At 60.6% G+C, this 12,950-nt stretch overlaps 1 protein-coding gene across 4 annotated transcripts in view; it reads right to left on the bottom strand.

Moving 5' to 3' along the window:
- Positions 1-1,612: 1,612 nt before the first annotated feature.
- The window catches only part of OLFML2B (olfactomedin like 2B), a 37,059-nt gene continuing 25,721 nt past the window's right edge, over positions 1,613-12,950 (bottom strand). For 2 of the 4 annotated variants that reach the window (XM_043567578.1, XM_043567580.1), the window contains 3 exons: positions 12,340-12,852; positions 3,302-3,478; positions 1,613-2,691 (listed from right to left, as the gene is read on the bottom strand). In XM_043567578.1, coding sequence (XP_043423513.1) covers positions 2,090-2,691; positions 3,302-3,478; positions 12,340-12,852 — 1,292 coding nt within the window. In that variant the 3' untranslated portion in view covers positions 1,613-2,089. The remainder of the gene's footprint in view (positions 2,692-3,301; positions 3,479-12,339; positions 12,853-12,950) is intronic. The other 2 variants (XM_043567579.1, XM_043567581.1) reach the window with 1 other exon arrangement.

Genomic DNA, 12,950 nt, shown 5'->3' with positions numbered 1-12,950 from the left:
TGGCTGGAGGGCCAGCGGGTGAGGACGCCCACAGAGGGGCCGGGAGAGTGCCGCTGGGCCCGTGGCCAGGTGTTTCCAGGCCGGAGAGTCAGTGAGGGGGCGGGGACGTGCCCTTCACACCTGCTGACCACCTCCCCCCGGGGCCCCGGACCTCGACGTGACCAGTCAGGGCAGCCGCTCCCCCTGCCCAGGCAGCACCACTGTCCCCTCCCACCTAGAGGCTTCTCAGGCCAGGGCCCGGCTGGCCAGGGGATGCGGCCTGTGTCCCGGGATCCCACGCCCCCACCTCGCGAGCTGGGCCCCTCGGAATGAACTCTTTGGCACCACAGCTGGGCCCTGACCGAGCCTCCACCCCTCCTGACTGACCCCGGTTGCCGGTCCTGTCGCCCGGCCCCGAAGGCCACCCCGTCCCAGAACCCTGGGGTCTGAGGCCTTTCCGGACACCGCAGGGCAGGCCAGCTTTGAGGTTAGGGCCGAGGCTTGGACAGGAAGCAGCCCGGGGAGCCCTGGCATCGTGAGGACAGCAGCAAAGAGCCGAGGCCAAGGGCGAGGCATAGGCCACAGGGGGCAGATATCCCGCACCGGACTCGGCCGGCCGCCCAGTGGCGAGGTCACCAGGAGTGGGTGGTGGGACGGGCCCCGGTCCAGCAGGCTGGCAACCGTCAGCACGTCACTTTGCAGGGACGGATGGAGAAGCAGACGTTTTCACGCGTCACCCCGGTCCCTCAGAGCAGCCCTGCCTGGGGCTCGAGTCTCTGCTACGGTTTCCAAGCCGGGGCCCGACCAGAACACCTGTGCCCCCCTCCCGCCGAGCGGGGCTCTGGACACGGGCACCAGCCGCCATCTGTTTGAATCCTGGACACGCCACCTCTCTCCCTCTAACCCTCCTGCGGCCGCCAAACCTGACGGGCACCTGCATTTGCTGAGGAAACTTTACCCATGCAGCCCCGGGACAGAGAAGTCACTGGGTGCAAGTGGAGGGCGGGGTGGGGGTGCAACCACCTGGCCACACAGGGAGGCTGGCCGCAGCCCGGGGATGACCACGCGGGCCGTGTGTGCGTGTGTGTGCGCGCGTGTGTGCGTGTGTACGGGGCACCTGAGGTCTGTACAGAAGGACTCTCCAGGCAACTGCTCCCCCAACGGTGGGGGACAGGGGAGGTGGGGCCAGCGTGGTGACATGATGTGCCTGACTTCCAACCTCATCCTTAGGGTCGGCCCTCTTCCCACAAACTCAGGAGTCACCTGTCGGGGCTTCTCCGTCTGTTTTGTGTCATGAGGAGGCGAGCGCAGGCCAGCGGGCTCAGCGGCGTCTGGAGAGGGGCCGGGCCTTCCCTTCCTGCACACGCTTCCCGGCAGGGGCGGGGGGGGGGGGGGGGGTGCTGCTTTCAGAGCGGGGCCGAGTCCCCCCCCTCAGGGGAAGGTGGGCAGGGAAGCCCCGCGGAATGGGAACATTCACCACGAGGATGAGGAGGGGGAGGCGGACTGAGCAGACCGATCCGGCTCCGTCCAGACCCCCCTCAGCAGGGGAGGTGGCTCAGGGCGGGTACAGCTCCGAGGGACAGGATCGACCCTGCCGGACACAGCCACGAGGAACAAAAACGCGTTTGGGGGGTGGTTTTACATTTCCTCTTTATTAAAAAAAAAAAAAAAAAAAAAAAAAGCATTTTTCTGCGTTTTTAAAACTTCTCCAATACATAAAAATTTTCCCGCCCCTTAACGCTTCTTTCTCGCCTCCTTCACCCCTGCTCCTGGGGCCTTCGGCCTGCAAGACCCGGATGGAGAAGCCTTTCCAACGGCCAAGATCCGGGAGCTGGAGGGGCTGAGGGTTTGAAGGAAGGTGGTTCCTGGTCAGAAGGAGAAGCTCATTTGCACACAAGTATAAACCGTGGAGAATGAGACCAGCACATACGCGTATGGATTGATCTACAATCCACTTAAAAAAAATAGACCCGAACCGTCATTTTACAACTGCAATATTATACAAAATATTATATATTTTTTAAACAACACACACCCACCCACACACGCGCGCACGCACGCACACAAGGCGCCGGGGGCCCCTCTGCACTTCCGCACGTGGGGACGGGCGTCAGTAGGCGAAGATGACGTGGTAGGTGACCTGGTGCCCATTGTCCCAGGCGTAGAGCAGGCGGTCCTTGGGGTTGTAGTCTATCTGGGTGGTGTACGAGTACTCGTTCTCAAACAGCAGCCGGGGCACGATCTGCGTGTTGGTGTGGGTGTCGAAGGCGTACGAGATGTTGGCGTTGCGCTGGTTGTGGCTGTCCACGGCGTACAGCACCCCGCAGATGACGAAGCAGTTGCCGTACAGGTGCCGCCGCAGCCCCGTGCGCCACGTGGTCTCCTTCTGCGTGCTCAGGTCCGCGGCGTTGAGCTTGCTCAGCACGATCACCTCCTGGCTGAAGCCCTCCTCGTCCAGGGCCGGGTAGATGAGCCACAGGCCGTTCTCGTCCACGGCGAAGTCCACGTCCGAGTGGCCCTGCCACCGCCAGGGCGTGGCCTCCTCGTAGGCCACGTCGTGGAGCATGGCCCAGGCGGCCACGAAGCGCTGCTTCAGGTCGTACTTGATGATGTTGCGGGTGAAGGCGCGGTTGTAGTAGAAGGCGCCGCCGTATACCACGTGACCCGTGCCGATCCAGCTGTAGGGCAGCTTGTAGGAGTTGCTCCAGCGACCTGGGGGGGGGGGGGGGGGGGGGAGTGTGATGGGACCCGCCAGCCGCTAGGGGCCGGACCTGGGGCTGCGTCTCCGCTCTGCCACTTTCTGGGGGGCGGGGGGGGGGGGGAGGAATAGGGGGAAGGGCAGTGTGATGGGACCCGCCAGCGGCTAGGGGTCCGGACCTGGGGCTGCGTCTCCGCTCTGCCACTTATGGGTTTCGTCCAGCACACGCCGAGCCTCCGCACGGCCGCCCACCACCCGGAGAGAAGGCGGCCCACTCCCCTCGCCCGGCGGTTTCCAGTCCCGGGGCGCTAGCCCACGAGAGCCCGGCCCGCACCCCACCCCACCCCGCGCCCTGGGAAGGGGAGGGGCTGTCACCACCGGCCCCCTCCAGTCCACGTCCCAGGAGCTGTGCGCAGGGAATGAGGGGCGGACCGAAGCGGGCCCTCCCGCGACCAGGAAGGACCTCTCGCCACCGGAAGGCGGAAGGCCCTTCTCATCTGCCCCCTGCTTCCGGAGATCTGGCCGCGATGAAAGCAGGAGGGGGAGGGCACCCACGAGGGCCTGCGATGGAAGTAGGGGTGGGGGCGGGGGGGCAGAGGCACCCACGGGGCCCGCGGCCCGTACCCTGTTTGAAGTTCTCCAAGTTCCGGAACTCCACCAGCGTGTTGCCATAGTAATAGTTGGTGACGTAAATCCGCTCATCCTTGGCCAGGGGGTCCTTCATCCAGGCCCCTTCGTTCCGCCCGTACGTGTTCTGGGTGATCGGCCCCGTGATGGTGGACAGGGTGTCCTTGCACCTTCCTGATGGAGACAGGGACGAGGGGCAGGGGTGAAGGGGGACCCGAAGCCAGTGCCCCCCTCCCGGGTCTGACCCCGTGCGGCTTCAGCGGCCTTCGAGGCGCCCAGGGCCGAGACGCCTCGACATCGTCCGCCCCTCCTCCCGTCGGTCCCGCGCTCTACTCACTCCGAGCCACCTGCTGCCGCCATCCCCACTGCGTTAGCGTCCCGTGCGGGCTTGTCAGCCCTACAGGCTCCTCCCTCAAGGACCTAAGCTCCAGAGTTCTCTTCTGACACCACAGCCTCCTGCGAAAAGCCATCCTACTTCTACTGGATTCCCTCTGTTCCCACCGTGCTATGAACGAGCCTCTCCGGGATGTCATTTCTCTGCTGAGCGGCCCTGGTGCCTCCCGCTCCGCCCTCCAGGTCTCCCCCACCTAGAACGCGAGCACCGCGGGAGGCAGGCAGGGGGCTTCCTCCTCCCCCACGGTCCTCAGGATACAGCATCTGGGTGGGTGGATACATGGCAGCCGGGGAAGCCCGACCAGAGCTGAGCAACTTGCCTACTGCCTGTGACAGGGACGCGGGGCTCCACCAGCCGCTGAGCTGCCCAGAGGCGTCTGGCCAGGCTGTCTGGGGCCAGGTCAGTCCCAGTTGAGCAGTGGCTGTCGGTGCCCCTGAGGCCCACCCCCTGGGTCCTGGAGAGCTGTCCTCAAGCCCACGCCCCTGTCGCTATGGTGGGCAAGATGCCAGGGTCCCCTTCTGGGGAGCTGGGGGAACAGGGGACCCAGCTCCACGTCAGGAGCTGCTTGGCTGTAGGCGCCCCTTCTAAGCCAAGTCTGCCTTCGTGGGACAGGAGCTCAGTAACGTACCCCTGATGGGCTCTCTGGAGTGACCTCTTGTGCCCAGGAGGGGCCCTAAAAGGCCACGGGAGCCACGCTGAGTTCTAGACCAAGTGGAAAGCCTGCCGTGCTTAATACGTAGTGTTGTTATGTAGTGAGCACAGCCCTCCCAGATACTGAAATGATGTGCGACCACTGAGGACGTGTGTTCTTTCTGTCCCCGCACTGGTGGGTTAGGGAGGAGGTGGGAAGGTGAATCCAGCCCTCACACGGCGCCCCCCGTCCTGCTCCTCCCGGCCGAACACCCCCACCTGCCATCAAGACTGGCGTGCGCATGGGCGAGACTGATAAGAGTAACTGGTCCCTGACGTTCACCTGGGACAAAAAACAAAGGCCTACAGTTCAGATTCAGGGTGCTCTCGATTCCAGGCCACCCTCATTTCCAAACTGCTCCGATCCGTCCCATCCACCCTGCTTCCCCATTAGTGGTCTGAGGAAGGAGCTCGAGCTGGCAGGACAGGCAGGCACCGTGCCCTTGGCCCCGGGCCCGGGGCAGCAGGCGGCCGGAGGTGGGATGAACATTGTTTCCCAGGCGGGCCCCGCGGTGGGGTGCAACTGGCAGGCTTCAGGCAGCGCTGTGTGGGGTTCATTAGGTCCCGATCTGACAGAGCGGGGAGGGATTCGGTCTCCGTGAGACAAACAACAGAGCCGACCAGCCAGAGCCTCATTCCCCCACATCTGAGCTCATCTGGTCAAGACAATAAACCAGAAGGCTAGAGCTGAGCCCAGGCAGCGGCGTCTGATGGAAAATACCTCGTTCCCTGGTGCCGACCGGGGGTGCCGGCTGATAGGTGGGGAGGCCGTGCTTCCTCTGCGCGGAGGTGAGCCCTCGTGTGCCACCCCCAGGGAGGAGCACTTCTCGTGTCCCCTCTCTGACCAGACTCAGGAACTGCCGATGAGCTCCCGGGAGCCAGGACTCCTCTGAGTTTTTTGAAACACTAGGGTGCCCTGGGCAGCCCGCTAAATCCCTACAGGTCCCGTCTGAGCCCCGAGGCTCTGCTGCGGCTCCCGAGGTGGGGGCGGGGGCGGGGGAGGCTTTAGAATCTGTCCCAGGTTTGGAGCCAGAGGCCTGGCCTTGGTCTTGGCCCTGCTACTGACCCCAGAGTCTGTGTTACCTCCAAAATGTCATACAGCCTTACTTTCTTCTGCAGTAAAGCGAGCGTAATATATGTCCTACCTACTTCACAAAGGTGCTCGGAGAGAATCCACTCCGGTGACGGCACGGTAGGCTGAGTCATGGCCCCAAAGACACCCAGGTCCTAACCCCTGGAACCTGTGAATGTGACCTAACATGGCAAAAGGGACTGTGCAGACATGATTAAGTCAAAGATCTTGAGATGGGGATATCCCGGATTTTCCGAGTGAGTCCCCAATGGCTCAGCAATTCCCTTATAACAGGGAGGCAGGAGATTTGACAGGAGGAAGCCTGAGGGACGCAGCCGCCAGGCCAGGAAAGGCAAGATACGGATTCTCCCTTGGAGCCTCGGGAAGGAATCAGCCCTCCGACGTCTTGGTATTGGCCCCCGTGAGGCGCATTCCAGACTTCTCACCTCCAGAATGGTCAGAGAACAAATTTCCATTGTTTAAGCCACTAAGTTCGTGGCAATTTGTTACAGGAGACATGGACACCGAGGCGGATGGAGTCGGCTCTGGAGTCAGGCGTCCCTACCTCTGTAGTTAGACGGAGTCCCAGCTGGCAGGCACCCAGGACCTCAGAGAGAGGGACACGGGCCGGCAGGAGGGCAGAAACAGCGGGCACACACGCGCGGTTTCAGAGCACTTGAAAACATGTTCAAGGTCAGGAAAACCATGAGGCCCAGACCCATCACCGCGGCCTGAGAACTGGGGCCGTTCGGACCCTCCTGCCCTTGGCAACAAACTGTCAGCCTCAGAGGGAAGACGCTTCGTGTTAACAGCTCTCTTCAAGGACAGGGAGAGAAAGGCGGGAGGAAGTTCAAAGGAGCCACAGGGGAGACGAGCTCTCTGTGACTCACGTTACAAGCGTCCCCCGCGCTCAGTGATGGCAAACGTGTACGAAACCCTCTCTAGGTATCAGCCCCTTTAATCAGACACTTCGGTGGCTCTCCTGCGCAGGGTCCCAGGGGCTGAAAACAAGGGGCTCCTCCCCTGAGCACATGTACCTCCCGCCCCCCAGAAAGGCACCGCATACCACCCAGTCACCACACCAGGGTCCTGGTCCCTCCTGCTGTCTCCTCCTCCCCCACCCGCAGGTGGCTGTCTCCCACCTCTCCCTCTCCCCGCCTTTCCCCTCCCCACCACTGTGGCTTAGTTCAGACCTCACTGCCTGTTTCCGGGGTCACTCCAGTTACCCCGCTGGCCTCTCTGGCTCCTCTCTGCCCCTTTCCACCTCCCCTGCCCCGTGGTCACGAGCTGTTTTCTGCTTAAACCCTTAACCCGCCATCGCCGGCCACCGTGGGACGCGGAGTCAGCCCCTATCCCGGCACGCCTGTCCTCCTGCAGTCTATCCCTGCCCCCGCCGATCCCCACCAAACTCTGGTGGCTCGGAGGGCCAGGCGGGGACAGAAACAGGTGAAGCGGGGGGGTGTGGGACGACAGGCAGCAATATAGAGGCCATGGTGGGTTGGGAGAGCAGCTGGCCCGAAGGCATCCAAACTCAAGGCTGTAAGAACATCCTGGGATGAATTCAGCCCTCTGGCCGCCACACTAACTGCCTGTGTTCGCGGGCTGCCCTCTCGGGGTGCACAGGCCTTCGTGGTCTGTGATCTCTGTGCCATCACAGCGGGCCCCCGCTAGGAAGGGGCCGCCCTGGCTTTAACGCTCTGCTGTCGCCATCCTGACGCTCTTGATAATTTTACCTGTGACCTTGTTTCTAGAAGCGAAGTCTAACAGGACCGTGGAGCGCGTGCACGTGTACAGGAGCACGCAACACGTGTGTGTCTGCCTTCCTCGTCACCCGTTTGCACGCGGCATTTGCTGGGCCTGATGGACACAGGACTCCGGGGGACCCACCGTGCGCGGGGGTTCAGCCAGACTCGGGTGAGCGCGTTGCCCCCACGGCGGAGCCAGGGGGACCCGCGGCCCCAGAGGCCGTGCTTTCCCCGGGAGCCAGGACTTAGCGGAACGTAGAAGACAGTGGCGCATTCAGAAACGTGAAAAACCGAGTAAAGGGCCCCGTGTTATTTCTTGTGTTACTTCCTGGGATTAGCCAACGACCGACCGACAGCCGGTCTTGTTAGCCTTCCCCGCCCAGCGGGCTGGAATGGCGCGTCCTGCCATCACGCGCACCTACCAAGAAGGAAAACAAAAGAGCCGAGCGGGCTCCGTGCGGCCTTGCACCGTCCTGCTAAGAACAGAATCCGCCTGCATGAAGGGGCTGTGACGTAGGAATTGCGTCATTCTGGTGACTTCCACACGGGAGTTAAAAGATCTGACATTCGCATTTAAAACTGACGTTTCACAATGTAAACGTGAATGGTAAAACTCACGCGAGTAATTTGAATCTTTAGTATTTCTTCACTTACACTGGCACGAAATAGCAAAGAAAAACAGCATGAGAGAGAGAGAGAAAAAGAGAGAGAGACAGAGTCACCGCAGAAGAAAGGGAAAAGCTTCTATTCACTACCTCTCGTGACGCCCCATCCCCGCGCTCTCATCCGGGACGAGGCTCCACAAGTCACTGGCCGCCCCGACCATGCCGCTCCCGCAGCCCCACCTTCCACCTTCCTGCTCGGCCCGGCCCGTTCTTCCTCATCCTTCGGGACGGCCGGTCCAGCTCTCTTTCCAGGAGAGAGTCCCTCGGACCCAAAGCACCCCATGCATCCCTCCGCCAGAACTGGAACGATGTTCACAGGTCCCAAACACGAGCGGGGACACTACCTCGCCTGAGTTGTGAATGCCTCCTGCACCTGCCGCCAACCTGCTGAACACCTGCCTTCCGCTGGGCATCTCAGGTCCCGCCTCAACAGCTCCCTACCACTTTCAGAGTTGAGGCTGCGATCCCTTTCGTCATCAGGCCCCTGTCCCTGTTCCCCCCCAGCATGTGCCCTTGCCTGGGGGGCTTCCTTCACGCCCCCCAGGCAGGTGGCTCTGCCTGCAGGGGCTGCTCTCCCCCCACCCCAGGGGGGGGCCATATGCTGCTGGCCATGTCTGGAGATGGGGGTCCACAGTCAGAGCTGCTGTCGGCCTTGGCCGGACCAAGAACATCCCCATGTGCACAGCTCCCTCAGGCCACACTAGCCACTTGTCCCCGCCTAGTCCCCCTGGGACGTGAAAACAGCTCCTGCCCTTTCGGGCACCAAATGAGCCTTTTCCTGGCAGAGAGGTGAGGGTTGGATTCCTCAGCCCCTTACAAGGAAGCCTCCACTGCATACTCCTGCTTCTAGGCCCAGGGCTCCTGCTTGTGACTGAGGTTCCCTGTGGCTTCAGGGGGCCGCTTAGGTGACTGGGGACAAAGCAACTGACAGCAGAGTGCCCGTGGGGTCGGGGAACGAGCCTGTTAGGTGGCAGGTGGCGACTGGGACAGTTCCTGTCCGGGCACTGCGGGGGGTCCGGCCAGCACTGCTCCTGGCCCGTCAGCACCACCTTCCTCACGCAGCCCAGACCGGCACCCCCTGATACGTGGCAGGCAGGGCTGGTCACCCCACCCATAACCAGAGGGCCGCCAGACCTCGGGGATTGTTAGTGTCTCGGGCTGGTGGGGGAGACCGGTCTTCACAGATCGGGTTTCCTGGGTTCAACGAGGAGACGGGCTCTCACGGGTACTGTCGTCATCCTGACGGTCCCCTTGTCTGCTCCTCCCCTCTCCTTCCCCACCCCAAACCAGCCCCATGGAAAATCTTGAATCAGGAGCTGCAGCTGTTGGAGTCTGGGGCTCTGCAGAGCCTGGCCCACGTGACATAGGCTTTTCTTCCTCTGCAGGAGCCTCAACAGTCATCCCCGGGCCCCAGGTTGGTGGCTGACCCCTCCCCAGGCTGCAGGGACAGTGGCTGACCCCTCCCCGGGCCCCAGGATGGTGGCTGACCCTTCCCTGGAGAGTTGGCAGCATCTTTCCTCTCCTGGTCCTACAGTGAGTAGACTTTAGCCAAGGCTTGTTTTCACAACCAAAAGTTAATTCTGACTTACTTGTTTTTGGAGCTTTTCTGAAAGGTTTACAATTCTCCTGAGGATCACGGTAGACATTTTAGGACACCACAAAATCAGATTTGGAAAACATGGCATAGGACGTTCCTTTTAAAAGCAGCCCCATTAAATTTTTTTTTTTCAACGTTTATTTATTTTGGGGACAGAGAGAGACAGAGCATGAACGGGGGAGGGGCAGAGAGAGAGGGAGACACAGAATCGGAAGCAGGCTCCAGGCTCTGAGCCATCAGCCCAGAGCCCGACGCAGGGCTCGAACTCCCGGACCGCGAGATCGTGACCTGGCTGAAGTCGGACGCTTAACCGACTGCACCACCCAGGCGCCCCTAAAAGCAGCCCCATTTAAAACTGCATCTCAAATAGCTCAACATCAAAGTTGCCAGACTCACTGAACAGCAAACAGCCTCCACGGGCAGCACACCAGTAGCCTGTGTCGGTTTCAGCCAAATGGTTTTTATTTACCTGCAACTAGGACACGTGGGTGAACCTGGTCTAACTCAGCCGGGCACAGACAAGCAGGGGTCTGCAGAGAAGGTTCCGGAAAGGAAATCCCATCCACACTAACAACAGCTCGAGGGAGCCACCTGACAGCGATAAACGATTAAAAATGTTCCCCCAAAACGAGCCAGCCAAGACCACGCCGCCAGAGACACAGAACTTTCCTCTCTCTGTGCCCCCCTCTCTCTTTTCACCCCTCAGTGTTCGGAGAAAACACCACATGTATGTTCACATCCCTGTGTTTTCTCTGCAGCGGACTCCAGAGGCAAGGTTTTTCTTCTGGAAAACCCTCTGGGCCAGTCTGTAGGCAGACCCTTATATCCTCTATGTGCCGATGTCATTCTGGTGAAACAGAATACTGAGCAGCAAGAGAAAATGATTTCCCGCCTCTGGCTCCCACCGGGTAAATGGCCACGAGGATGCCAGGTTTCTCCCGTCTGGGCCTCAGCATCTCAGACAGGCTACTGGAGGTGGACAGAGTCCTAAGAGCCCTAGAAAGGCACGTGTTGGCAGCTACACTGGGGGCAACCACCCGCGAAGGCAGGCACAGCAGAGAACCCCACTCCTGGCTAGGAAGTCACCCAGGGAAGAGCTCTCAGGCTGATAAATAGCATCGCTGAGGGCACACAGGTGTGCAGGTTCACCTGTAGCCTGTCTTCACCGTCAGTATCTGAGCCACCCGTGGAGGGACAAGTCTTCTGGACGAACTGTCCCTCCCACTCAATGGGGAAGCGGTGGGGGTACAGGGGCACCGGGGAGCTCACTCCATTTGGGGGGGGGGTATACAGTGCTGATCTCGGGGCCTGTGGTCCCATGAGCATGGTCAAGGCCGCCCAGAGCCAGTGCGGGAGTGGAAAGCTCGGGCTCAGACCCCAGGACGTTCTGCAGAAATTGGGTAGGACCTGTGGCTTCAGGATGGACTTTCCACGCAGTAAGGAGCTGCCATCTACACTGTGGTCAGCTTGCTTCCGCCACGGAAGGGAAAGGAAAGGAAAGGAAAAAAAAAAATGTTCTCTCCTGTTCCCACCCCAACCTCTGCGGCCCAAGAACTGCCTTCTTCTCAAGGTTCATGAGATTTTGCCCTGGGGTCTATTTTTCCTGGATATTTCCCTGCTCCCACTCTGCCGTTATTCTGGGATTTTCCCCCAAGAAGAATCTCTTGCCATATCATGGCCTGATAAACCTACCGCAAACAACAACAACAAAAAGCCATAGGATTTCACGCAGACGACAGTCTTTAGCAGATTTCTGATTTCATGTGAGACCCATAGAAAGGCAGGGATTTGGCCAAGGTCACGCAGCTGTCAGCGGCCGGGACCAGACTACAACCCAGGTGTTTGCTCCCGGCAGGTGCTCTGTCCACCACCTGGTCCGACAGCAGCTACCAGCACCTTGTTGGGAGGAGGGAACGGGAAGAAGGAAGACCTAGGCAGAAGGCAAACCATGTCTTCTGCAAAGCTCGTGCACTTTTCAACAAGCATTTTGATGAAACTATGATTCAACAGTGTTTTCATCCACTACCCGTGGTGACTTAACTAAAGTTGGGTGTCGTTCTCTTTGGGAGAGGCACCTGTGGCTCCCACCTCTTCTGTTGTTGACTTTCCCCCACCCCGTGTCCCACGGTTCCCAGAGTCCTCCTGTGGCCGCGGAGCCCCCAGAATGGGGCACAGAACAGGGCTGCACTCCTCCATGCTTCTGGGACACGTTCTCCTCCTTTAGGCCCAACAGTCAGAACGCTTCCCTTTCTCTGTTTAGAAAACTCCTGTTCATCCTTCAAAACCCAGCTCAAATGACGCCCTCCTCAGGAAAGCTCCCCCAACCTTCTTGGCATCCGGGCCAAGCTGGTGCTCCCCTTTCCACTCCTCTGTTCCTCCTCTGTGAGAGCATTTGCCACACGGTGCTGCGATGTCCCCACGCTCTCCAAGGCCGTCGCTCGTGAGATTTGGCCCTGGGGCCCGTTGTACTAGTTACTCCCCTGCCCCCTCCCTGACCCCACAAATAGGAACCCCTTGTTATTTCACGGCCTGGTAAACCTCCTGCAGAAAACTTAACTCAGTCATTGCCAAATACCCAGTCCCCACTACAGGAAAGCACACCAGTGTTTACAAAACTGACCAACGCAGGCGGGGCCCTGGCTCCGCTGATTTCGATCTACTCTGGAAAGGAGCTTCCCACCGGGCTCGCCGGCCACACTATGAACGCACAAACCCAGGCTCAACCTGCGGCACTGGCCGAAGACGCAACTCCACTCACTCTCCTTTCCGGAGAAGTCTGACCATCTGGCTCCTGTCTCTTCATTCAACCTCTCCCCAGGCTCAGCCTGTTACCATGCGAGCGGGAGACGGGGGCCAGGCAGAAGGAACTCACCTATGACATTCCGGATGTCATCCTCCTCCTCCGGGCTCAGGGTGGGGCTGGCGGAGGCCCCACCCTGTCCCGTGGCAGCGTCTCTCCCCAGCAGGTCTGTCTGGACTGTGGTGGGAGGCACCAGGGCCGTGGGTGGAGCCTCGGTAAATGCGTCCCCAGAGGCCCCTGGCACGGAAGCCGAGGCCGGAGGCTGCTGGGTGGCTGTGTGGGCCACGGTGGTGGCTGGTACCTGAGTGGAAGGTTCCAGGCCTGCCCCCGTCGTGGGACCTGGAATCACGGAGGAGGTCTGGAGCGGGTCTGGGAACCGGGTCGCTGAAGGGGACAGGGTGGGGTCGGGGGAGCTGGGATCTGAGGGCGAGGCCGGGGCCAAGGTCTGCATGTGGGTCGTGCTGGTGGTGCCCCGGTGGGTGGCCACCGGCCTCCGGGGGGCGCTGGTCAGCAGGTCGTTGTGTCTCAGAAGCTGATCTTCAATCAGCAGATCCACTCCGTTTTCCCCACTGAAAAACTCGTCTTCTGGGAAACAAACAGAAGGTCATCTGTGATTCGGGCGGAGGAGCACTGTCAGGCGGGCAAGAGTATGCGATATTCGGCAGATTAATAACAAGGCTTCT

Source organism: Prionailurus bengalensis, chromosome E4, assembly GCF_016509475.1.
Source record: "Prionailurus bengalensis isolate Pbe53 chromosome E4, Fcat_Pben_1.1_paternal_pri, whole genome shotgun sequence".
Classification (NCBI taxonomy): Eukaryota; Metazoa; Chordata; class Mammalia; order Carnivora; family Felidae; genus Prionailurus; species Prionailurus bengalensis.
This window is presented reverse-complemented; position numbering and strand designations above follow the sequence as displayed.